At 48.1% G+C, this 27,091-nt stretch overlaps 1 protein-coding gene across 5 annotated transcripts in view; it reads left to right on the forward strand.

The window, feature by feature from the left end:
• The window catches only part of strn3 (striatin, calmodulin binding protein 3), a 292,821-nt gene extending 267,739 nt beyond the window's left edge, over positions 1–25,082 (forward strand). For all 5 annotated transcript variants that reach the window (XM_038781429.1, XM_038781437.1, XM_038781440.1 and 2 more), the window contains 3 exons: positions 22,676–22,783; positions 22,881–22,967; positions 23,402–25,082. In XM_038781429.1, the coding sequence (XP_038637357.1) occupies positions 22,676–22,783; positions 22,881–22,967; positions 23,402–23,571 (365 nt within the window). In that variant the 3' untranslated portion in view covers positions 23,572–25,082. The remainder of the gene's footprint in view (positions 1–22,675; positions 22,784–22,880; positions 22,968–23,401) is intronic.
• The last annotated feature ends 2,009 nt before the right edge of the window (positions 25,083–27,091 follow it).

Below are 27,091 nucleotides of genomic sequence, written 5' to 3' on the forward strand. Positions count from 1 at the left end.
CCTGCTACTTCATGGCGCCGAGGTCCTAGGTTCGATCCCGGCTCTGGGTCACTGTCCGTGTGGAGTTTGCACATTCTCCCCGTGATTGCGTGGGTTTCGCCCCCACAATCCAAAAGTGTGCAGGCTTGGTGGATTGGCCACACTAAATTGCCCCTTAATTGGAAAAAATGAATTGGGTACTCTTAAATTTAAAAAAATAAATAAAAATAAAAAAAAGTGGGGAATAAAAGTGAAAAAATTTCTTTCTCTTGAAAAGTTTTCTTTTCAAAGTTTTGTTTTTGCAAAAGGGGAAGTTTTTTTTTCTTTTCCCTCACCCAGGATCGAGAGAGAAAGAGAGGCTTCTGGCCGGTAGTCCTTCTTTGTTCCTGCCTCGTGGTGGTCTCCACCGGGGGGGGGGGGGTCCGTCCTTGCTGCTGGCTCGGTCCCTGCTGCTGCCTCGGTCCCCCCACTTTGGTCCCTGCCTTGGTCCGGGCTCGTCTTACCCTGCGCTCTCATGCCGGGCCCAGGGGGTGCTGTCGCCGACGGATCGCTCCGCTCTAATGAGCTTTGGAGTCCGGGTTTTTCTGCATCCCCACTGTTGCCGGGGGGGGGGGGCAAACGGGTGAATTTGCCCCCTTGGCTGCAAGTTCTCAGCGAGGAGTGGGACGCAACTTTGGTCCCCTCCAGGAACTCCTCCACCCGCGCCCGCTTTCTTCCTAAAGCCGAAAACCTAGCACTGAAGTATAACATGATGTAATGTACAATGCACATTAAAGATCTCGCCCTTCCTCTCCTGAATAATTTGATGCTTTGTAGAGTCCTTAAAAATCGAAGGCACTGTCCATATGCACATCAAATCAAATCAAAATCGCTTATTGTCACGAGTAGGCTTCAATGAAGTTACTGTGAAAATCCCCTAGTCGCCACATTCCGGCGCCTGTTCGGGGAGGCTGGTATGGGAATTGAACCGTGTTGCTGGCCTGCCGTGGTCTGCTTTCAAAGCCAGCGATTTAGCCCAGTGTGCTAAACCAGCCCCGCATGGCATACAGAGACCAGTCCGCGTGCCTTCCATTGGTCGTTGTCCGCGGTGCCGGGCCAGCCTTTTGGGATGTGATTGGCTGCGTCACCTGCGTCTAGATTGGCAATGCCTGTGCCAGATGTACTCCCATGGACCAGAAGGTGTACTGACCAAGTTCCCTTCGATTTTTGCTGAGGGCCTCGGTACTATAAAAGGAGTGGTGGGCAGGATAAATGTGGAAGAGATCCCCTCCCCGCCCCCCCCCCCCCCATGGCAGACCAGGAATTGGACTGTTTGGAACAGCTATTATTTACCCATCCACTATGCCAATTGGGCCACGCAGAAAGTCCCCGTGTTGGAGCCGGACGAGTCGGTACGGCTCTTTTGGGACTACAAAATAACTGTAAACAGTGTGTCCCTGCCTTGATAGTTACCCAGTCCATCGGATCGAAGATTTCTACACACGGCTCAGTGGAGGAAAAAACATTTACAAAGCTAGAGGTGAGCCATCGTACTTATAGCTGGTGCTCGAACAGAGTTCCCGGAAATATATGACAATCAATACTCATCAGGAACTGTTTGTTGCCATTCAGAGTCTCCTCCACTTGTGTGATATTTCAGAGGGTCATGGAGAATATCTTGCAAGGGCGACACTGGGTGGCCATTCACCTGGTAGATTTTCTCATCACCAGAACCTCGCATCAGGACCACATGGAGAACTGACTGAGATCCTCGAGCGGTTTTCTTAGGCTGGGATCCGCCTATGGGAAGTTCATACCCAGGATCATCATGCTGCTCAGCCCGCTCCACCAGCTGCAGATGAAGGGGCAGAAATGGGACTGGGGCCCCTCGTACCATAAGGTGTTTCAACAGATGAAGTAACATCTCTGTCAGATGAATTGCTGACCCACTTCGACCCAGACACTCCTCCTTCAACCCTGCACCTCACGTGCGACACCTTACCATATGGCGTCGGGGCAGTCCTGGCACACCTCCTGCCCGATTGCTCAGAGCGACCAATAGTCTGCGTTCTGCACACTCGCGGACATCAAGTGGAACTACAACAGGTAGTAAAAGACTGCTTAGCCGTTGTGTTTGCAGTGAGAAAATTCCACCAGTTGTGGATGTGCAGTCACAGTATATACCGATCACAAACCCTGTTGGGACTACTCAAGGAAGATGGGGTGATTCCACTGATAGCATCTGCCAGGGATCAGCAATGGGCCCTGCTTCTGTCCACCTATGAGTATATTTTAGAACTGTTTGACTTGGGAGAGGGGATTCCGGGGGGGGGGGGGCTGGGATGCTGCTTTGCAGGCTGTAGGGGAAACACCTTTCGAAGTCAAAGGGGGAGTCTGGACAGGGAGCTTCCGCTGGGGGGCTGGAGTGTGCAGGAGGCGCGGACACTTGGTCGGCCTAAAAAAGGGGATGGTTAGTCGACGGAGGGAGGGGTAATCAACCCTCTGTCCAGGCTGATCACGTGGAACGTGAGGGGCCTGAATGGGCCGGTCAAGAGGGCCCGTGTGTTCTCACACTTAAAGGGGCTAAAGGCAGACGTAGCCATGCTACAAGAAACGCACCTGAAGCTCGCTGATCAAACTATAGCCTAGGAAGGGATGGGTGGGGCAGGTCTTTCACTCAGGGCTGGATGCGAAGACCAGGGGGGGTCGCAATCTGTGTGAGAAAACGGGTGGCATTTGAGGCGAGGAGTATTGTGGCGGATAAAGGGGGTTGATATATTATGGTGAGTGGGAAGCTGCAGGGGGCCCGGGGGGTGCTAGTGAACGTGTATGCCCCGAATTGGGACGATGCGGATTTTATGAAGCGAATGTTGAGTAAAATTCCGGACCTGGAGTCATGCAGTCTGGTAATGGCGGGGGACTGTAACACGGTCCTGGACCCGGCACTGGATCGGTCTAGGTCTAGATCGGGTAAGAGGCCGGCAGCAGCCAAGGTCCTGAGGGGGTTTATGGACCAGATGGGCGGAGTGGGCCCGTGGAGATTCGCTCAGCCAAGGGCGAAGGAGTTTTCTTTCTTCTCCCATGTCCACAAAGTGTATTCGTGGATCGAGTTTTTTCGTGGTGAGCAGGGCGCTAATCCCGAGAGTGGAGGGGGTAGAGTACTCAGCCATTGCGGTCTCGGACCATGCTCCGAACTGGATGGAGTTGAGGCTGGGGGCGGAGAGAGGCCAACGCCCTCTATGGAGACTGGACTTAGGACTATTGGCGGATGAGGAGGTCTGTGGGCGGATTAAGAGGAATATCCAAAACTATGTGGTGACCAATGATACAGGGGAGGTTTCAGTGAGTATGGTCTGGGAGGCGCTGATCACGGTCCTGAGGCAGTTATCAGGGGGGAGCTAATTTCTATCAGAGCCCACAGAGAGAAGAGGACAGGATGGAGAGGGAGAGGTTAGTGGGGGAGATACTCGGGGTGGACAGGAGATATGCGGAGTCCCCCGAGGAGGGGCTGCTGAAGGAGTGCCGAAGCCTGCAGGCGGAGTTTGATTTGCTTATCACGGGGAAGGCAGAGGCTCAGTTGAGGAAGATACAAGGAGCGGTGTACGAGTATGGGGAGAAGGCAAGTAGGATGCTGGTGCACCAACTTCGGAAGAGAGAGGCAGCCAGGGAAATTGGGGGAATTAGGCACAGGGGGGGTAACACGGTCCTGAGCTCAGAAAGGATAAATGAGGTCTTCAAGGATTTTTATGGTAAATTGTAGAGTCAGAACCCCCGGAGGGGAGGGAAGGGATGAAGCAATTCTTGGACTAACTGAGGTTTCCGAAGGTGGAGGAGCTAGTAATGGGATTGAGTTGGAGGAATTGGTTAAAGTTTTGGAGGGTATGCAGTCGGGCAAGGCCCCGGGTCCAGAGGACTGGAGAATAGCCAATGTTGTTCCTTTGTTTAAGATGGGTAGCAAGGATAATCCAGGGAACTACAGGCCGGTGAGCCTTACGTCAGTGGTAGGGAAATTACTGGAGAGAATTCTTCGAGACAGGATCTACTCCCATTTGGAAGCAAATGATGTATTAGTGAGAGGCAGCATGGTTTTATGAAGGGGCGGTTGTGTCTCACTAACTTGATCGCGTTTTTCAAAGAGGTCACAAAGATGATTGATGCAGATAGGGCAATGGATGTTGTCTATATGGACTTCAGTAAGGCCTTTGACAAGGTCCCTCATGGTAGACTGGTACAAAAGGTGAAGTCACACGGGATCAGGGGTGAGCTGGCACGGTGGATACAGAACTGGTTGGTCATAGAAGGCAGAGAGTAGCAATGGAAGGGTGGTTCTCTAATTGGAGGGCTGTGACTAGTGGGGTTCCGCAGGGATCAGTGCTTTTGCTGTTCGTAGTATATATAAATGATTTGGAGGAAAATGTAACTGGTCTGATTAGTAAGTTTGCAGATGACACAACGGTTGGTGGAATTGCGGATAGCGTTGAGGACTGTTAGAGGATACAGCAGGATTTAGATCATTTGGAAACTTGGGCGGAGAGATGGCAGATGGAGTTTAATCCGGACAAATGTGAGGTAATGCATTTTGGAAGGTCTAATGCAGGTAGGGAATATACAGTGAATGGTAGAACTCTCAAGAGTATTGACAGTCAGAGAGATCTAGGTGTACAGGTCCACAGGTCACTACAAGGGGCAACACAGGTGGAGAAGGTAGCCAAGAAGGCATAGGGCATGCTTGCCTTCATTGGCCGGGGCATTGAGTATAAGAATTGGCAAGTCATGTTGCAGCTGTGTAGAACCTTAGTTAGACGACACTTATAATAGTGTTCAATTCTGGTCGCCACACTACCAGAAGGATGTGGAGACTTTAGAGAGGGTGCAGAAGAGATTTACCTGGATGTTGCCTGGCATGGAAGGCATTAGCTATGAGGTGCGGTTGAATAAAATCTGTTCTCACTGGAACGATGGAGGTTGAGAGGCGACCTGATAGAGGTCTACAAAATTATGAGGGGTATAGACAGAGTGGATAGTCAGAGGCTTTTCCCCAGGGTAGAGGGGTCAATTACTATGCCCCATAGGTTTAAGGTGCGAGGGACAAGGTTTAGAGGAGATGTACGAGGCAAGTTTTTTACACAGATGGTAGTGGGTGCCTGGAACTCGCTGCCGGTGGAGGTTGTGGAAGCAGGGACGATAGTGACATTTAAGGGGTATCTTGACAAATACATGAATAGGATGGGTATAGAGGGATACGGACTCGGGGAGTGTAGAAGATTTTAGTTAAGATGGGCAGCATGGTCGGCACAAGCTTGGAGTGCCAAAGGGCCTGTTCCTGTGCTGTACTTTTCTTTGTTCTTTGGACATCCTGCAGAATTCTACAGGAAATTCTCAGAGCTGTTGAGCCCGCTATTGTTGAGAACCTTCATCGAGACTAAGGAAAGGGGAACCCTTCCCCCGACGATGTAGCGGGCCTTGATTTCGCTCATCCTTAAACGAGATAAGGACCCATTGCAATGTGGCTCCTACAGGCCAATATCGCTCCTTAATGTAGACGCCAAACTGTTGGCCAAGATCCTGGCCACTAGAATTGAGGACTGTGACCCAGGGGTGATTAATGAGGGCCAGACGGGGTTTGTCAAGGCAGGCAGCTGAACACGAATGTGCGGAGGCTCCTGAACTTGATCATGATGCCCTCGGAAGGAGGGGATGCAGAAGTGGTAGCGGCAATGGATGCGGAAAAAGCCTTTGATCGGGTGGAGTGGGAGTATCTGTGGGAAGTGTTAGGTAGATTTGGATTTGGCGAGGAATTCATAGGGTGGGTCAAATTACTGTATCAGGCCCCTGTAGCGATTGTGTCCACGAACCGACTGCGGTCAGAGTATTTTAAGCTGCATTGAGGAACGAGGCAGGGGTGCCCCCTGTACCCCCTGCTGTTTGCGCTGGCAATCGAGCTGTTGGCCATGGCGCTGAGGATCTCTAGAAACTGGAATGGGCTGGTTCGTGGAGGGGAGGAACATCGTGCTTCCCTGTATGCGGATGACCTGCTCCTGTATATTTCAGATCCAGTGGAGGGGATGGGGGAGGTCATGCAGATTCTAAAAGATTTCAGGAATTGCTCGAGGTATAAGTTGAATGTTGGAAAGAGCGAGCTTTTTGTAATTCCATGCGAGGGGCCAGGAAAAGAGACTGGGAGAGATCCCGCTTAAGATGGTGGAGAGAAGCTTTCGCTACTTGGGCATACGGGTGGCTAAGAGTTGGGATGCCCTGCACAAGCTCAACCTAATGCGGCTTGTGGATCAGATGGAGGGGGACTTTAAGAGGTGGGACCTGCTCCCGCTTTCCTTGGCGGGCAGGGTGCAGTCCGTGAAGATGACGGTCCTCCCCAGGTTCTTGTTCATCTTCCAGTGCCTTCCCATCCTCATCCCCAAGTCGTCCTTCAAGCGGGTGAACAGGATTATCACAGGATTTGTGTGGGCAAACAACACCCCTCAAGTTAAAAGACTGTTCTTAGAGCGCAGTCGGAGGGTCGGGGGCTGGCGCTGCCGAACTTCTGCGGCTATTATTGGACAGCGAACATATCCATAATTCGGAAATGGGTAGTTTGGGGGGGGGGGGGGGGGGGGGGGGGGGGGGGTGAGCGTGGAGGTGGCGTCTTGCAGGGTTACTAGCTTGTGGACACTGATAACGGCACCACTGCCGCACTTGCCGGCACGGTACACCACAAACCCGGTGGTGATGGCGGCACTGAGGATCTGGGAGATGGCACAGGGGGGAGGTAGGGGTCTCAGTCTGGACCCCGACATGAAACGACCACAGGTTCATCCCGGGTAGAATAGACGGAGGGTATCTAAGCTGGCACAGAACGGGTATCACAGATGGGGGACTTGTTTATAGATGGGACTTTTGCTAGCCTGAAGGCACTGGAGGAGAAATTCAGGTTGTCCCCGGGGTACCTGCAAGTCCGCGCTTTCTTGAAGAAGCAGGTGGTGGAATTTCCGCAGCTACCTTCCCACAGGATACAGGACAGGGTGATCTCGGGCATGGGGGTAGAAGACGGAAAGGTATCAGACATATACCAGGAGCTGCAGGAGGCGGAAGAGGCCTCGGCGGAGGAGCTGAAGGGCAAGTGGGAGGAGGAGCTGGATGAGGGCCTGTGGGCGGATGCCCTGGGCAGGGTCAATTCCTCCTCATCTTATGCCAGGCTTAGCTTGATTCAGTTTAAGGTGGTCCACCAGGCGCACATGACAGCGGCAAGAATGAGCAAGTTCTTTGGGGTGGAGGACAGGTGTGTGAGGTGTTCAGGGAGCCCAGCAAACCATGTCCATATGTTTTGGGCATGCCCGGCGCTTAAAGAATTCTGGCGAGGCTTTACAAAGGCAAAGATCTTGGTGTCCAAGGTCTTGGACGCTCAGGTAAAGCCGAGTCTGGGGATAGTGATATTTGGGGTGTCAGAAGATCTGGGAGTGCAGGAGTCGAAAGAGGCCAGGGTCCTGGCCTTTGCCTCCTTGTTAGCCCGGAGACAGATCTTGTTAATGTGGAGGGATGCAAAACCCCCAAGTGTGGAGACTTGGGTTAGTGACATAGCTGGGTTTCTAAGTTTGGAAAGGATAAAGTTTGCCTTGAGAGGGTCCTTGCTGGGGTTCTCCATAGAACATAGAACATAGAACGATACAGCGCAGTACAGGCCCTTCGGCCCTCGATGTTGCACCGACATGGAAAAAAAAAACTAAAGGCCATCTAACCTACACTATGCCCTTATCATCCATATGCTTATCCAATAAACTTTTAAATGCCCTCAATGTTGGCGAGTTCACTACTGTTGCAGGTAGGGCATTCCACGGCCTCACCACTCTTTGCGTAAAAAACCCACCTCTGACCTCTGTCCTATATCTATTACCCCTCAATTTAAGGCTATGTCCCCTCGTGCTAGCCACCCCCATCCGCGGGAGAAGGCTCTCGCTGTCCACCCTATCTAACCCTCTGATCATTTTGTATGGCTCTATTAAGTCACCTCTTAACCTTCTTCTCTCTAACGAAAACAACCTCAAGTCCATCAGCCTTTCCTCATAAGATTTCCAGGCGGTGGCAACGTTCCTTGACTTTCTCGCGGAACGTTAAGTGAGGTCAGCAGCAAACCGGGGGTGGGGGGGGGGGGGGGGCACTGTATGGGTTGTGGATAGAATTTTCTTGTAAATGGTAGTTATCCCACCTTGTTTTGTTAAGTTGTTAACTCATTTTTTTCTCCTTTTAGTAGTGGTTTTGTAAAAATTCGGTTAAAATTTGAATAAGAACAAGTTTTTTAAAAAAGTGTTTATTAGAACATCGCCCGGGGACAAGAATCCCACATGCAGACACGTTGAGCCGCCTGCCCCTACCTACAAACCTGCCTGCTCCCGTTGCAGCTGCAGAGTGATATTCGCCCTCCATTTCATGGACACTTTGCCAGTAACGGCAGCACACATCAGAGAGTGGACCCAGACCAAACCTGAATTATCAAGGGTCTGCCATATGGTCCAATACTGGGCCCGGCATGGAGCGATACCAGTCGAGCTGAGGGCCTCCACCTCCAAGCTACCTGAAATGACTGTCGAAGACCACATCCTCCTATGGGGAACACGGGTGGTCGTACCCGAATCGGGGCACACATCCCTGTTGAAAAACCTCCATAACGGGCACCCTGGAGTGCTGCCTCACAGCACCAGGGACCCAAGTTTGATTCAGCCTTGGGTGACATGTTCTCCCTGTATCTGGGTGGGTTTTTTCCAGGTGCTCTGGTTTCATCTCTCAATCCAAAGATTTAAAAAAATAAATTTAGAGTACCCAATTCATTTTTTCCAATTAAAGGGCAATTTTGCATGACCAATCCACCTACTCTGCACATCTTTGGGTTGTGGGACCGAAACCCACGCAAACGGGGAGAATGTGCAAACTCCACACGGACAGTGACCCAGAGCCGGGATCGAACCTGGGACCTCAGCGCCGTGAGGCAACAATGCTAACCATTGCGTCACCGTGCTGCCCTCTCACAGTCCAAAGATGTGCAGGTTAGGTGGATTGGCCATAATAAATTGCCCCTCAGTGTCCAAAGATGTGGAGGTTAGGTGAATTGACCATGATCAATGTGTGGGGTTATGGGGATAGGACGGGGGAGTGGGCCTAGGTAGAGTGCTCTTTCAGAGGGTCAGTGCAGATTCAGTGGGCCGATTCATTGTAGGAATTCTATGAAACTACTCTATGATGGACACAATATATTTGTTTAATCTCTACCATTTCCTTGATCTCCCGAATAATATTTTGTCTGTACATCTGATAGACGAATGTTTACTTAAGCTTCTCTCTTCCATTCTACATACTTGTAAAAGCTCTTACAATATTTTTCTATTCCTGGCTATTTTCCTCTTTTTCTAATTTTTTCCCTTTTCTACAACTTTTTGGTGGCATTTCGCTGGTCTTTAAAACGCTACCAACCCTCATACTTGCTCCTATTCTTTGAAACATTATAAACCTCTTAATTTAATCTAATACTGTCCTTTACCTGCTCTCTAAACCATGGATCTTACTGGCTTTTTATTTTTTGATGGAATGAATTTTTTTGAGCATTGAATTGTTTCTTTAAATGTTTTACCAGTGTTTATTTACTGCCATACCTTTTAGTCTATTTACCCAACCTACCGTACCTAGCTGTGCCCTGAAATGAATGTGATTGTTTAAAATTAAGATTCGCATTTGTGATTGGGATATGTTTCGTTCAAACTAGGGCAGCACGGTAGCATTGTGGATAGCACAATCGCTTCACAGCTCCAGGGTCCCAGGTTCGATTCCAGCTTGGGTCACTGTCTGTGCGGAGTCTGCACATCCTCCCCCGTGTGTGCGTGGGTTTCCTCCGGGTGCTCCGGTTTCCTCCCACAATCCAAAGATGTGCGGGTTAGGTGGATTGGCCATGATAAATTGCCCTTAGTGTCCAAAATTGCCCTTAGTGTTGGGTGGGGTTACTGAGTTATGGGGATAGGGTGGAGGTGTTGACCTTGGGTAGGGGGTAGGGTGCTCTTTCCAAGAGCCGGCGCAGACTCGATGGGCCGAATGGCCTCCTTCTGCACTGTAAATTCTATGTAAATCTATGTAAATATGGATTTTAATTATATAATCACTATTTCCCAGTGGATCTTTTACAATGTGATGGCTGATTAACCACGCCTTGTTACAGAATACTAGTCCTTAAATAGTTTTTTCCCTTGTTGGTACCACAAGATATTGCTCTAGGGAACTGTCACAAAAGCAATCTGCAAACTCATCTTCCAGACCACCCATTACAATTTGATTGGTCCAGTCTATGTGAAAATTAAAGTTGGTCACAATGAATATATTGCCTTTGTTGCAAGCTCCAATAATTACTTGTTCATACACTATAAATTGGTATAATTACTGTTCAGGGCTGTATAAACTGTTACTATCAGGGTTTTCTGACTCTTGCTATTCCTAATATCCACCCATAATGATTCTACTCCCTGATCCTCTGAGCCAAAATCCTTTCTCACTTATGTCCTCATGTCAACCTATGTTTTCAGGAACACCCCTTCTAGTTTTCCATTCTCACTGTTTTTTCAGAATGTTTATTTCCCACACTTTTTTTTTTTAAATAATTTTTATTGAATTTTTCAAAATACAAAACATTTTAACTTACATTTAATTTACATTTAAATTATAACAAAACAAAGTCAAACCCCCCTACTTAACAAGAAAAAGAAAAAAGTCCCCCCCCCCCCACCCGCGCGTCCCCCCCCCACCCCCCCCCCCCCCCCCACCCCCCACCCCCCCCCCCCCCCCCCCCCCCCCCCACCCCCCGCCGGCGAACCGACAGTCAGACCAACTTATCCTTTCTAGCAGCGTCCTCGGGCAGGCCTTGCCCGTGCCACCACCGCTACCGTACTTCCTTCGTTTTTGTCCCCCCTCCCCCCCCCCTCCTCCCCCCTCCCTCCCGCCCTCCCCTCCCCTCCCGGGTTGCTGCTGTCACGGCCTCAGTTTCTATCTCTGATCCAAGAGGTCTAGGAAGGGTTGCCATTGCCTGGAAAACCCCTGCACCGACCCTCTCAGGGCGAATTTGATCCTTTCCAATTGGATGAAGTTTGCCATGTCGTTTAACCAGGTGTTAACACTCGGAGGCCTTTCGTCCCTCCACTGAATCAGGATCCTCCTCCGAGCCACCAAGGACGCAAAGGCTAATATTCCAGCCTCCCTCGCCTCCTGTACCCCCGGTTCCACCCCAACCCCGAAGATCGCAAGTCCCCATCCTGGCTCGACCCTGGACCCCACCACTCTCGACACCGTCCCTGCCACCCCCTTCCAGAACTCCTCCAGTGCCGGACATGCCCAAAACATATGTGCATGATTCGCAGGGCTTCCCGAACATCTAATACACCTGTCTTCACCCCCGAAAAACCGACTCATCCTTGTCCCCGTCATGTGGGCTCTATGCAGTACCTTAAATTGAATGAGACTTAGTCTCGCACATGACGACGACGAGTTGACCCTCTCCAGGGCGTCTGCCCATGTCCCGTCCTCTATCTGTTCCCCCAGCTCTAACTCCCACTTATCTTTCAGCTCCTCTACTGGTACCTCCTCCACCTCCTGCATAATCTTATAGATGTCCGAGATCTTCCCCTCCCCGACCCAGACCCCTGATAGCACCTTATCACTCACCCCCCTGTCGGGGAGCGCGGGGAACCCCGCTACCTGTCGTCTGGCAAATGCCTTCACTTGGAGGTACCTGAACGTGTTCCCCGGGGGGAGCCCAAATTTCTCCTCCAGCTCTCCCAGGCTCGCAAACCTCCCCTCTATAAACAAGTCCCTCAGTTGTCTAATACCCGCCCTCTGCCAGCTCTGGAATCCCCCTCCTGTGTTTCCCGGCGCAAATCTGTGGTTCCCTCTTAGTGGTGCCCCTATCAGACCTCCCACTTCCCCCCTGTGTCGCCTCCACTGCCCCCAGATCTTGAGGGTGGCCGCCACCACCGGGCTCGTGGTATACCTCGTGGGAGGGAGCGGCCATGGTGCCGTTACCAGTGCCCCTAAGCTTATGTTGCCGCAGGACGCCCTCTCCATGCGCTTCCAGGCTGCCCCCTCCCCTTCCATCATCCACTTTCCATCGATGTATTTGCCGCCCAGTAATATCCTGAAAGGTTGGGTAACGCCAGCCCTCCACTATCCCTACTCCGCTCCAAAAAGACCCTTCTAACTCTCGGGGTGCCATGTGCCCACACATACCCCATGATACTACTCGTTACCTTCTTGAAAAAGGCCCTGGGGAGGAAGATGGGCAGACACTGGAACAAAAACAAGAACCTCGGGAGGACCGTCATTTTAACTGACTGCACCCTCCCTGCCAGCGACAGCGGCACCATGTCCCACCTCTTAAACTCCTCCTCCATCTGTTCCACCAGTCTGGAAAAGTTTATTTCCCACACTTGATCATCAAACAAGTTCATCCATCTTGTTGTGGATGCTTAGCAAGATCATGATATAAAAGAAGAGTGTTGCTTTCACATTGTGAAATAAACTGATGTACTTTTACACTCCTTCCAAATGTAGCAACTAAACTTAATTTAATGTAAGCCTACATGTGACACTAGTAAAGATTATTATAAAAATTGATGCATTTATTCACACGTATTGCATACTTTAAATTTTTTCATTATTTCTGTTGTTCCCTCTTTTGCCCCTCGCATGGAAACTTGGGGCGCAATACTCCGGAAATATTTCTATGTGTGGTAGCGAGCGGAAACTGTCGCGAGCTTCCCGGCGCTCAGCCCGGTGAGACCGGGAACGCTATTCAACATTAATTAGTCCACTTAACAAGCCCTCAATGGGTTTCAACTCTTCCCCCTCCCCCCCAGCTAACAAGGTCAAGCAGCACTTAAACAGCACTTGCACAGCCAACTCCACTTAGCTCGCAGCCATGATGCCGAGAAGTCCGGCCCCAAGATTTGGAGACTCATACCTGGGGAGGTACTACGTGCGGTCAAGGCCAGGAGGAATGTCCTGTTCGCAAGAGGTTGAGCCACAGGGCAGCCAGTGCCGCTTGGGACGAAGTGGCAGCGACCGTCAGTTTGGGAAGAGTGACCAGGAGGATTGGCCTCCAGTGCCGCAAGAGGGTCAACGACCTACACCGGGCATCACAGATGAGTTGACATCTACGCCCAGCACCCCACCCCCCCACCCCCCAATTCCTTCTGCCCCCACGTGAGCATCTACAACCCCACACCTCGACTTACCGTTCACCAACACCACTGTGAACCACCCGTGCGGCTAACGATGCCGCAGAAGAAGCTCTCTCACATTCGCCAGGAGATTGTCCAGACTGGCGGAGTAAGAATCCTCATGACCTTCGAGGAACTGGGCCCCAGAGGTGATTGGGGTGGCCAAGGACAGAGAGGTCATCAATGCGGAGGTTGGCGCAGTCCACAAAGGTGCGGATCCTCAGGGCCCCACCCAAAGACCTGTCACACATGAGTTGTTAATTCATTACAGACGAACCTATCCCTTCCACTGACCTCGTATTCATTCTCCCGCAGGTTGTCCAGCTGACGGGGCCAGCCCATCCGGAGTGGCTCCCTCCCCTACCTCCCATGAGTCCACCTTCCAAGGATGCCACGATCCACGCATTACAGCTGTCATCTCCACCCTGCACCAGCATAGATACACACACCTCGGTGGGACATGCGAGTGGTCAGGCTTCTGGGGCACAATCTGGTGAGCACCACACAGTTGCAGATATACATCAGATGGAGGCAGTAATGCCCAGGCGAGACAGCAGTCCGAAGTCTGTTGGATCCCAGGGCCCAACTGGGTCCCAGCCAGATGCTGGGCCTATGGAACATGCTATCCTGGAACTGATAGGGAGCAGCTGGGACATTCAGAGGGAGATGTCAGCGACACTCCAGCAGATCCATAGCCAATTGGAGGAGTCCCAGAGGTTACGGCCGCAGAAGGCTGGCGACCGCAGTGAGAGCCTGGTCAGTACAGTAGGCTCGCAGTCAGTACACGGGACATAGCGACATGGCTGTGCATGTGCCGTCGACAAATGAGCCAGGCCCTCCAGCCCCAGAGCCGCCAGAGGACGCCCGTTGGGCATCGAAGGCCACGGGACGTGGTAACCCGCCAGCTGCCTTCACCTCAGATGTGCATCCTGGTGACACCTAAATGTAGCGGTAGAGCACAGAAGTCTAAGCACATTGAAGATAACTGAGGGCATCGGGGGAGGGAGGGGAAGAGAGGGTGGGTGGGCAGTAGATAGGGGATGAGTTGGGGAGGTGAGGGGGTGGTGAGGAGAGTGGGGCAGCACCATCGGGAGAGTGGGATATTGTCGGACAAATGTGAAACATTAAAAATCCTTCCCCGCAATCAATATGATGCCTCTGTCACTTTCGTCCACAATGTGGGCCGACCTCCGAACCTTGGCCCATCTAGAACATAGAACATTACAGCGCAGTACAGGCCCTTCGGCCCTCGATGTTGCGCCGACCTGTGAAACCACTCTAAAGCCCATCTACACTATTCCCTTATCATCCATATGTCTATCCAATGACCATTTGAATGCCCTTAGTGTTGGCGAGTCCACTACTGTTGCAGGCAGGGCATTCCATGCCCTTACTACTCTCCGAGTAAAGAACCTACCTCTGACATCTGTCTTATATCTATCTCCACTCAATTTAAAGCTATGTCCCCTCGTGCTAGACATCACCGTCCGAGGACAAAGGCTCTCTGTCCACCCTATCTAATCCTCTGATCATCTTGTATGCCTCAATTAAGTCACCTCTTCACCTTCTCTCTAACGAAAACAGCCTTCCCTCATAAGATCTTCCCTCCATACCAGGCAACATCCTGGTAAATATCCTCTGCACCCTTTCCAATGCTTCCACATCTTTCCTATAATGCGGCGACCAGAATTGCACGCAATACTCCAAATGCGGCCACACCAGAGTTTTGTACAGCAGCAACATGACCTCATGCCTCCGAAACTCAATCCCTCTACCAATAAAAGCTAACACACGGCAAACCACGTGCGGGTGATGGGTGTGAGCGAGCACTCAGCAGACAGGCAGGAGTGCAGTTATGATATAGATTGAGGAGCACTGGTGCTCAGCTCTCTGCAGGTTATCATCACTCCCCACCCCTCGACAGTGACCCACTGACGGTACCGACACAGTCCCTGGAATGATTTAACACGTACCCTGGGAGGGTGAGAAATGAGGTGGATGGGAATTTAGCGATTATGGACCAGGTCACGTCCGAAGTGTAGAGGGTGAATAAGAGGGTCTCCTTTGCACTCCAGCCTGGCTGGACCTTCGCCGCTGCCAACTCTCCTGCAGCCTCCGGCTGGTCCTCCAGTTCATCCCCGGGGTCATCTTCCAGCCCCTGCTGATCCGCGCCTTCTCACCATCCTCGTCGTCCTCATACTCCTCGGAGGTGGGCACATGTACCTCATCCTCCACCTCCAGCACATTGCCACGGTGCTGTGCCAGGTTGCGGAGGACGCTGCAGATCACCAACAGACCTCAAGACCAACAGACCACAATCAGTAAGAATGAACACCAACACCTCCTCCACAATACAGTAGTCCTCAATACCGGTGCGTACTTAGCCCCCTACTCTACTCCCTGTACACACATGACTGCGTGGCAAAACTTGGTTCCAACTCCATCTACAGGTTTGCTGACGATACGACCATAGTGGGCCGGATCTCGAATAACGACGAGTCAGAATACAGGAGGGAGATAGAGAACCTGGTGGAGTGGTGTAACGACAACAATCTCTCCCTCAATGCCAGCAAAACTAAAGAGCTGGTCATTGACTTCAGGAAGCAAAGTACTGTACACACCTCTGTCAGCATCAACGGGGCCGATGTGGAGATGGTTAGCAGTTTCAAATTCCTAGGGGTGCACATCACCAAAAATCTGTTCTGGACCACTCACATCGACGCTATCACCAAGAAAGCACAACAGCGCCTATACTTCCTCAGGAAACTAAGGAAATTCGGCATGTCGACATTAACCCTTACTAACTTTTACAGATGCACCATAGAAAGCATCCTATCTGGCTGCATCACAGCCTGGTATGGCAACTGCTCAGCCCAGGACCGCAAGGAACTTCAGAGAGTCATGAATACCGCCCAGTCCATCACACAAACCTGCCTCCCATCCATGGACTCCATCTACACCTCCCGCTGCCTGGGGAAAACGGGCAGCATAATCAAGGATCTCTCCCACCCGGCTTACTCACTTTTCCAACATCTTCCATCGGGCAGGAAATACAGAAGTCTGAGAACACGCACAAACAGACTCAAAGACAGCTTCTTCCCCACCGTCACCAGACTCCTAAATGACCCTCTTATTGACTGACCTCATTAACACTACACCCTGTATGCTTCATCCGATGCCAGTCCGGGCAGCACGGTAGCATTGTGGATAGCACAATTGCTTCACAGCTCCAGGGTCCCAGGTTTGATTCCGGCTATCTGTGCGGAGTCTGCACATCCTCCCCATGTGTGCGTGGGTTTCCTCCGGGTGCTCCGGTTTCCTCCCACAGTCCAAAGATGTGCAGGTTAGATGGATTGGCCATGATAAATTGCCCTTAGTGTCCAAAATTGCCCTTAGTGTTGGGTGGGGTTACTGGGTTATGGTGATAGGGTGGAGGTGTTAACCTTGGGTGGGATGCTCTTTCCAAGAGTCGGTGCAGACTCGATGGGCCGAATGGCCTCCTTCTGCACTGTAGATTCTATGAAATTTATGTAGTTACATTGTATATCTTGTGTTGCCCTATTATGTATTTTCTTGAATTTTGTTTAATTCCCTTTTCTTCCCATGTACTGAATGATCTGTTGAGCTGCTTGCAGAAAAATACTTTTCACTGTACCTCGGTACACGTGACAGTAAACAAATCCAATCCAATCCAACCAGAAAGTAGATGACCCTCCGGGCGGTGTACTGCAGGGCACCACCGGAGCAGTCAAAGCATCGGAACCACATTTTGAGCAGTCCGACAAACCGCTCTATGACAGCCCCATTGTCACATGGGCCTCGTTAATACGGATCTCCGCTTCAGACTCCAGCCTCCGTACTGGCGTCATTAGTCAGGTCCTCAGTGGGTACTGCTTAGCCCTAAAGAGCCAGTCGGCCATCCTGGGATGGTCCTTGAAGAGGCCGAGTGCCCAGGATGTAGCTATCGTGCACACTCCCTGGGAAACGTGCATCCACATGCATGATCTTCATATGGTGATAATGCACGAGCTATATGATCAGGGAATTCCTTCCTGTTAACGGAGGGCACTCCCAGATGGCCCTGTGAGTGCAAGGTGACTTTTGTACAGTCTATCAGCCCCTGGACATGTGCCACCCCGGCATTGGTGGAGAATCCTGCTGCCCAGGCATCTTGTTGGGCTTGGTCCATGTCAAATTTCATATAGTTTTGCGCCCAGGCAAACAGGGTATCCGTGACCTGTCAGGTGCATCTGTGGGCTGTGGCCTGCGGGATGTCATACAAGACCCAGCTCGAGCCCTAGAATGATCCCGAGGCGTAAAAGTTCAGGGCTGCGGTGGGTGTCCTCCTCCTCCACATAGTGCCACGTCCGCGAGGACATGGCACAGGTTCATCGACTGCCTGTTGAGGCAGAGTCTCCTGTGGCACGTGATGTCCACAATTTGTTCAAAGAGCCAGCGACGCCTTGTACACCCTGGGCTGTCGCAGGCCTCTCCCTCTGGGTCTCTGCCTGGCCAGATGGGCGGCTGGATCCTCAGGTTGTGGGCCGGGTCCCTGCACATGGGACACTGAGAGAGGGTGTCGAACTGACAAACAGCAGTGGCTCCCACCCCAGGGACTCTCCATTCCCCCATTGAAACCCCACCCAACACACCTGGAACTCCCACACACTCTCGGCAGCACGGGCCCCAGACCCTGTCCACCAGGTACCCGTGCAGTACATCGCCTGGACCGGGTGCTGGTTCCCTCCCCGTAGCGCACACCCACCCTCCAGCCGTGGACATGTCCCTAGGTGTTCGGATGGTGGCTGCTGCGTCCGTGGTGTTGCCTTCCACAGTGTTCAGGCACAATGTCAGGCATCACAGTCTGATTGGGATGCTGGCCAATGACTCTCTCATGCTACGTCGCCGGCCCACCCACAGGAATCCACTTGGGTGTGTGAAGTGCTCACTTAACTACGATTAGCAATTCAGCGATAGCCTTCAGCCGCACGGCCTGAGGCCTCAGCTGTCGGTGAGAGTTATAGGTGGTCGGTGGGGTAGACGGGCAGGGACAAGGGTTTGCGCCGGAACGGGCACACGCGATGCAGGGGTTGGCATGTGGAGCCACATGCGGTTTCCCCCCAAGTGGCCCACCCCAGCCGAGGGTGCCCTTCCCCCTGCCGAGCACTGGGGCAGCCGGTCCAGCGCCCCCAGGCTCTTTGCTTGTGAGCAAAGATGGCTACTAACCTTATCGTCTCCCCACAGTATCTGCGGGGTTCACATTTTTATAAAACGGTAATGATAATCTTTACTATTGTCATATTAGGCTTACATTAACACTGCAATGAAGCTACTGTGAAAAGCCCCTAGTCGCCACACTCCGGTGCCTGTTCGGGTACACAGAGGGAGAATTTAGAATGTCCAAATTACCTTGCAGCAGGGATGAAACCGGACCACCCGGAGGAAACCCACACAGACACGAGGAGAATGTGCAGACTCGACGCAGGCAGTGACAGAAGCTGGGAATCGAACCTGGGACTGTGGCGCAGTGAAGCAACAGTGCTAACTTCAAAACATTGAATGACACAGACTTGTGGTGACTTGTTACATAGGCAAACACAGCAGGTAGTTAAATCCTGCAGTGCAACTTTCCCTCCTCACTGAACACATAGCTTAGATAATATGCTGAGTTCCAGAAGTACAGTCTGGAATTCTGATGCAGAAGTTGGGAGAATTAACATCAAGGCAAGCTAACATACAAGCCTGAATGCGCTGAAGTTGTTTTCAGTAAAACCTTATTCATAAAATTATAATGTGGAGATGCCGGCGTTGGTGAGCACAGTAAGAAGTCTTACAACACCAGGTTAAAGTCCAACATGTTTGTTTCAAACACTAGCTTTCGGAGCACGGCTCCTTCCTCAGGTGAATGAAGAGGTATGTTCCAGAAACATATATATAGACAAATTCAAAGATGCCAGACAATGCTTAGAATGCAAGCATTAGCAGGTAATTAAATCTTTACACATCCAGAGATAGGGGTAATCCCGGGTTAAAGAGGTGTGAATTGTCTCAAGCCAGGATAGTTGGTAGGATTTCGCAAGCCCAGGCCAGATGGTGGGGGTGAATGTAATGCGACATGAATCCCAGGTCCCGGTTGAGGCCACACTCATGTGCGGAACTTGGTTATAAGTTTCTGCTCAGCGATTCTGTGTTGTTGCGCGTCCTGAAGGCCGCCTTGGAGAACGCTTACCCGGAGATCAGAGGCTGAATGCCCTTGACTGCTGAAGTGTTCCACGACTGGAAGGGAACATTCCTGCCTGGTGATTGTCGAGCAATGTCCGTTCATTCGTTGTCGCAGCGTCTGCATGGTCTCGCCAATGTACCACGCTTCGGGACATCCTTTCCTGCAGCGTATGAGGTAGACAACGTTGGCCGAGTCACACGAGTATGTACCGCGTACCTGATGGGTGGTGTTCTCACGTGTAATGGTGGTATCCATGTCGATGATCTGGCATGTCTTGCAGAGATTGCCATGGCAGGGTTGTGTGGTGTTGTGGTCACTGTTCTGAAGGCTGGGTAGTTTGCTGCAAACAATGGTTTGTTTGAGGTTGCGCGGTTGTTTGAAGGCAAGTAGTGGGGGTATGGGGATTGCCTTGGCCAGATGCTCACCTTCATCGATGACGTGTTGAAGGCTGCGAAGAAGATGTCGTAGTTTCTCCACTCCGGGAAAGTACTGGATGACGAATGGTACTCTGTCGGTTGTGTCCCGTGTTTGTCTTCTGAGGAGGTTGGTGAGGTTTTTTGCTGTGGCGCGTTGGAACTGTCAATCGTTGAGTCGAGCACCATATCCCGTTCGTATGAGGGCATCTTTCAGCGTCTGTAGATGTCTGTTACGCTCCTCCTCGTCTGAGCAGATCCTGTGTATACGGAGGGCTTGTCCATCGGGGATGGCTTCTTTAATGTGTTTAGGGTGGAAGCTGGAGAAGTGGAGCATTGTGAGGTTATCCGTGGGCTTGCGGTAAAGTGAAGTGCTGAGGTGACCGTCCTTGATGGAGACGAGTGTGTCCAAGAATGCAACCGATTTTGGAGAGTAGTCCATGGTGAGTTTGATGGTGGGATGGAACTTATTGATGTCATTGTGTAGTCGTTTCAGTGATTCCTCGCCGTGGGCCCAAAGGAAAAAATGTCATCAATGTATCTGATGTATAACGTTGGTATAGAGTAAAACAAAACTGAAGACCTGTGTATTATGTGTGTGGCAGTTCGTTAAAATGCCTCTCTAAGGGGCAGCATTGTGGCACAATGGTTAGCACTGCTGCCTCACGGCGCCGAGGTCCCAGGTTCGATCCCAGCTCTGGGTCTTGTCTGTGTGGAGTTTGCATATTCTCCCCGTGTTTGCATGGTAGGTGGATTGGCCATGCTAAATTGCCCCTTAATTAGAAAAAAATTAATTGGGTACTCTAAATTTTTTTAAAAACAAATACCTCTCTATATAGTCTCACTCCCTTGTTCTTTCTCCATAGCCTGGCAACTTTTTTCCTTCTCAAGTATATATTCAATTTCCTTTTTGAAAGTCACCATCAAATCCTCTCGGGCAGTGCACTGGGTCATAACTTGCTGAATTAATTATTTCTCCTCTCTGATTCTTTTAGCAAACATCTTCAATCTATTTCCTCCAGTTATGAATCCTCCTGATACCCTGGTTCTTCTGTGTGTCTCTGTATTTTTGATAGCAGCTTGACACTGCATAGGGTTATATCTCATAACTAGTGTCACAGTCTTCAACACTGGAAGAACTTTTCCAATCGGCGCCAGTGTGACTACTTGCTGGGGAGGCTGCTGAGTGATGGGAGGCTGTTGGATATGGGGTGGCTCCCTTTTATCGTATGGAAATAGGGCTTAAGTGGTGAGAATTGATTTCTCGCCACACTACGGCGGGATCCCGATTTCACCTACGGTAGTGGGCTGATTGCATCGCAAACTATTTGACGCCTAGCATGGTTCTCGTTTTCGGCCTATCCTGCTATTCACCAGCCTCGTTACGCTCGAGCAAGAGTGCAAAAAGGCCGGAGAATCGCACCTCAGTTCCTGCATCATATACCATTCCCTGAGAAGGGGGCAGATTCCCTGAAACTAGACCAGCTAATGGGAGGAGTGGAACGAGGCATGGATAACATGGTAGTTTTCCTTCTGTCTTTGCAGAAGCCTAGCTTTCTCCAATGGTCAGGCCAAGTTCACCAACCTGGTGTCAGTTTGCTTCATCCACTATCCACAGCCTCTACTAACACCCGTTAAAATTTTAGAATGCACTAATTGCCTACAGGATTATCACTGACAGATTTGAAAACATAGTAATGATAGTGAGAGCAATAGCACATGGGTGCTAATACCAGAATTTATACCAGATAAATGTCAATGGAAGAAGATATTTATGGATCATAATGGATCATAAATTCAATTGAACTTTTATTTTGTTCAGCTCAACTGGTGTCAATTCCTCATAGAATCACAGAATCCCTACAGTGCAGAAGGAGGCCATTCAGCCAATCAAGTCTGCACCAATCCACTGCGTCCTACACCTGTAACCCCATAGCCTAACCTGCACATCCCTGGACATTAAGGGGCACTTTACCATAGCCAATCCACCTAACCCGCACATCTTTGGATCTTTCCAAAGATGTATGGGTTAGGTGGATTGGCCATGATAAATTGCGAGGAAACCGGAGCATCCGGAGGAAACCCACGCAGACACAGGGAGAACATACAAACTCCGCACAGTCACCCAAGGCTGGAATTGAACCCGGGTCTCTGGCACTGTGAGGCTCATGCATTTCTTTTGAGAATTCAGCTTGTGCAATCATTCTTTCATGACCCCATTGTTTTTTTTTTAACTGGACATGCCTCACCAAAAGACAACCCAACTGTCAAAACCTACAAAAATTTGTATGACCAACATATTGCAACAGTCACCCTGGATTTCCAGAAATGAAGAAGTATTATCATTTCTTGATGCAAGCAACAAGTTGAAGTTGCATTTCTATGTTCCAAGGTGTTTTGCAGCAGGGCTATCAACCACAATTTGACATGGAGTCACATGGAGCACACCAGAATGACAGGGAGTGGGATAGCTTGATCTTGGTTTCGAACAAGGCTCGACACAACATTGAGGGCCGAAGGGCCTGTTCTGTGCTGTACTGTTGTATGTTCTATTTTCTAAAAGTTAAATCAGATGACCAAGATGAGGTAGTTTTTAAGGAGTGTTTTAAAGGAAGAAAGGAAGGTGGAGATGTGGAAAGAAGTTTTGGGAAGAAATCAGCACTTAATTGAAAGATTGCACTTCTAAAAATTAAAATTTAAGTTGTACCTTTTCCATTTCATCAACATTTCAATTGGCAAGTACCTGATGTGGCAAAATAGCTGCTTCACAGTTTTAATATGATTATAATTTTCTGACTAGAATAATTTTCATCTGTATTTGCCATGCTTTGTGTTCACAGCTTCTCCTTTAGCCAATCAGATTAATAGAGTTGTCAGCCATCCCACATTGCCGGTTACCATCACGGCTCATGAAGATAGGCACATTAAGTTTTTTGATAATAAAACGGGTAAGTAATAGCAACTTATTGAGAATTGTCTACATTATTAATATAAAGTTACAGAACTATCTGACATACATGTAAATATTTTGCTTATTCTTTTTAGGTAAATTGATCCATGCTATGGTCGCTCATCTGGATGCTGTCACTAGTCTGGCAGTGGATCCTAATGGAATCTACTTGATGTCTGGAAGTATGTAACTGCTTTCTGTAATTAGATGTTTATAGCAAATTGATCTCCAAGAGTTGTATTTTTGTTTTATCTACGTAGACTATTTTTAAAATTTCCAAATAAAATAAATAACTCATCCAAATATTTAAGAAATCCATATGATCTAATACCATAAGACATAGGAGGAGAATTAGCCAATTCAGCCCATCGAGTCTGCTCCGCCATTCAATCATGGCTGATTTGTTTCCAAAAATAATTTCATTTAAACTGTTCTGTTAATGTTATAAAATATTGTGGCTTTTTGTTGTATATGTTTGTCTCTGGAAGATACTTTACATTGGCTTTTGTTTATAATATGATCAACATTTTCATAAGTCTAAGAAATTAGATTAACATTGATAGTGGTTGAACAATAACAGTCAAAACATTAAGCAGACTTTTTTTAATCATATCAGGTCATGATTGTTCTATTCGCCTGTGGAACCTGGATAGCAAGACATGTGTTCAAGAAATTACTGCTCATCGGAAAAAATGTGATGAATCTATTTATGATGTAGCCTTCCATCCATCAAAGGCATATATTGCTAGTGCAGGAGCTGATGCCCTTGCCAAAGTGTTTGTGTAACAATTGCTAAAATATGTTTGCCCCATCATAGCAGGTGAGCTGGAAATGAACAGGAATTGCTTCACTGCCATTAGTTACCTGGTTATTATGTAACACTACGCACTGCTCTGCCTGGGCAATGCTCTTTCCTGGTAGACTGTCAAGGCAGGCGCTTAGTGGCCAAGTATCACCAAATCCTTAAATAACGTCAGGCTAATCCATTTAACTGTAATTACTGTAATTAAAAAAGGAATACATCAGTATTTGTAGCCTTGACTGGATTTGAACAGAGCTAATTTACTGTTATGTAGGTGTTTTCAAAGTCACGTGGAACATATTCATACAGCAGTAAATACTTTGGGCTCTTGTGTCCTGCCTTATCGATGGGATGTGGTACAATGGTGGGCAGTAAGCTTATAACTATACCATTGAATGTCATCCGTCAATTCCTTTTATCAGTTTTCCAACATCAAACATACTTTTAGTCAATTTTCAACATTAAAATGAAAATATAAATTAAATATATTTTAACCTTTGTTTTACAGAATTTTTGACAGGATATCTAGTTTTTATAAGCCTTTTTGTATAATTTTCCTGTCAGAATAATGCTCCAAACAGGGTTAATACTTTAATGTTTCATTGGGTTAAAACCTAATCAAACCACCCTCACTGACCCACTATTATGTAACTACATTTTTCCCTTGCCCAGCTTAAATGAAACAAAATCCTCAGTGAATCCTTCCACGTGGATGCTATTTTAACATCACTATAAAAGCTGTTAAGTGTAATCATTGAAAACTGTAAATGTGTTGAGATGAAACACAAGGGGTTTAAACACCCATAATTAACTCTTTTAAAAAAAATGCAGCATCCTATCACTATGTGATATTTTGTACATCTTACTGTATTTACAAGTTTATTTATCAAGGGTTAACCATCTTAATGTTTTTGGCATTTATTTATTTCACTTTTCTGTTGGTGTTTATACCCCTCCATGTTTTGTGCGTGTTAACTGGCCCTGTATGTCTTTGTCCAGCATGGGACTTTTACAAACTAGAGAGCTCGAAATATAGGTTTAAAATGGAGCACTGTTTATATCACAGCCCAGGGTTTCCTGTCAGAATACTTGCTTTGGGGGCTTGACCCTAACCCCGTGTAACTGAAGAATTTGTGTGAAATCTGGAGTGTAAAGGTTTTATTTTGGATTAAATATAGAATATTGAAATAGCCAAATCAAGATTCAGAAATCTGCTGTGTTTGGTCGAGCTATCCCAGCTTTACAAAGTGCTTCAGTTAATGGTGTAACTAAAGATTTTGTTTGTGTAATGCATGATTAACACAATAAAGTATTTTTTCTAGTCTTACGCAGATTTCTGATGAGTTTGCAAGTTCTGACGAGTTTTGTAAGGTTTTTGTTTTACAATACATGATTAAGTAAATTTATAAGATTGTACCACATAGCTAAAATACAGCTGTTTAAAAGTAATGTATATAAAATGCATATAATAAATATTAAATGGTGTACCTGTAAATTAGTGTTTGTTACATTACTTGAGTTGTATAGCTTCAAAAATGCCCTCCTATTATTTTGTGGAATCCAAAGTATCCTTAATCGTCTTAAATATGTAAAGTGAGATTTATGTTGGAATTATGTCCCTCCTTTTATCATTTATCTATTTAGAAAGGGATTTGGAAATAAAAAAAACTTGTGTTGAACTGTATTTTCTTTTTATGTCCTTTGGTAAATGTGGCATTTTTCTATATAATCATCAGAGGTAAAGTATAACTTTATTTTAACCTGAATGTGAACTTGTTTAAACCAAAGCATTTTGAATTAGTCATCTAAAGCTGCTGTAAAAATTTCCAATTTTTTTTTTTAAAGAATGTATACAATCAGTATTTGTTTCAGTATATTTGAATGATCTAGACCTGTCAGATGAAATTTAAGACAAAAATTTGAGATACATTCCAGGAGGAAGAATAAGGAGACAATTATTTTTTATTAATTCATGGATGTGGGCATTGCTGACTAGTTCAGCATTTATAGCTGAAACCTAATTGCCTTTGAGAAAGTGGTAATGAGCTGCCTTGAACCGCTGCAGTCCATATTGTGTAGGTACGCCAACTGTGCTGTGCTGTGAGGGAGGGAGATCCAGAATTTTGACCGAGTGAAGGAACGGCAATATATTTCAAGTCAGCATGGTGTTTGACTTGAAGGGGAGCTTGCAGGTGATGGTGTTCCCTGCATCTGCTGCACTTGTCCTTCTTGGTAGTGTTGCCGGTTTGGAATTTGCTGTCGAAGGAATGTATATCGAAATGATAAAACTTGAGAGCATAGAAATGTGAGGGTTTAAGTACACAAGTTTTTTTAAAGATGAGAGGACAAGTTGATAAATCTGCAGACGTTGTTAATGGAATTCTAGGTTTTCGAAATAGGAGTACTGAATAAAGGGGTACTCTTTACTCTGAGGTAAGCCTATGTAAATCAATATTTAGGTTCTTGTTAATATATTGATTCAAATTTTGAGTGCCTTATTTTAGGAAGGATGCAGGATTATGGTTAGGACACAAGACATAAAGCCACCGGAGTTTTACAACACAGAAAAAAGCCCTTCAGCCAATCGTGTCTGCGCCTGCCATCAAGCCAACCACTGTGCAAACATTATAGCAGTGAGTAGAGGCTACAGGCATTGTTGATACTTTCAGTTAGAATCAAGATGATTAGTATGCTGAAAATCATAGGTTTCTGATAAGGTAAATGGAAAACCTATTTCAGTGGTTGTTGAGTCAGTAAAGTAGAGGGCATAAGTAAACATGGAATGAACCCAACAGAAATAGCTGGGGAATCAGAACACCTGATATATTTAGAAAGGGATAATTCAAAAAACATTTAAACGGTATCAGGGAAGGTGAATGGAAAAAGTGGGTGTTCTTTTCAGAAAGCTTACATGAGGACGATGGGCTCTAATATTCTGCAATTGAGTGATTAGCTAAGAAAATGAATCTCTCTTTAACTTCATGCTTGGGACGTGGGTGTCACTGGCAAAGGTAGCATTTATTGGCTATCCCTGATTGCCCTTGTTAAGGGAGAGCTGCTAATCAAACAGGCTGGTTTCTCTTAGATGGTGTTCAGTGCTTTTTTTGAGTATTGCTGAAGTTGCTTTCATCAAGCAAGTATTCCATCACACTTCTGCCTTCCAGGTGATGGAAATGCATGGAGTCAGGAGGTGAGTTCTTCTGACCTCTTTTTGCTGTATTGTTTATGTTATTGGGCAAAATTGACACTAACGGTGTTGATGGTGGAGATTTAGCAATAAACCCAATGCATGTCACCGGGAGGTGGTGAAGGATTCTTTTCGGAGATGTTCATTGCATCACACTTGTATGGCACAAATGTTGTTTGCCACTTAGCAGCCCAAGTCCAGGTGTGCTGATCTTGCTGAATGCAGACACCAACTTCTTTATCTGAGGATTTTTAAATGGAATTGAACACTGCAATCATCAGTGAACAGAACATACCACCTCTGGAGGGAAGTCAAAG

Source organism: Scyliorhinus canicula, chromosome 2, assembly GCF_902713615.1.
Source record: "Scyliorhinus canicula chromosome 2, sScyCan1.1, whole genome shotgun sequence".
Lineage (NCBI taxonomy): Eukaryota > Metazoa > Chordata > Chondrichthyes > Carcharhiniformes > Scyliorhinidae > Scyliorhinus > Scyliorhinus canicula.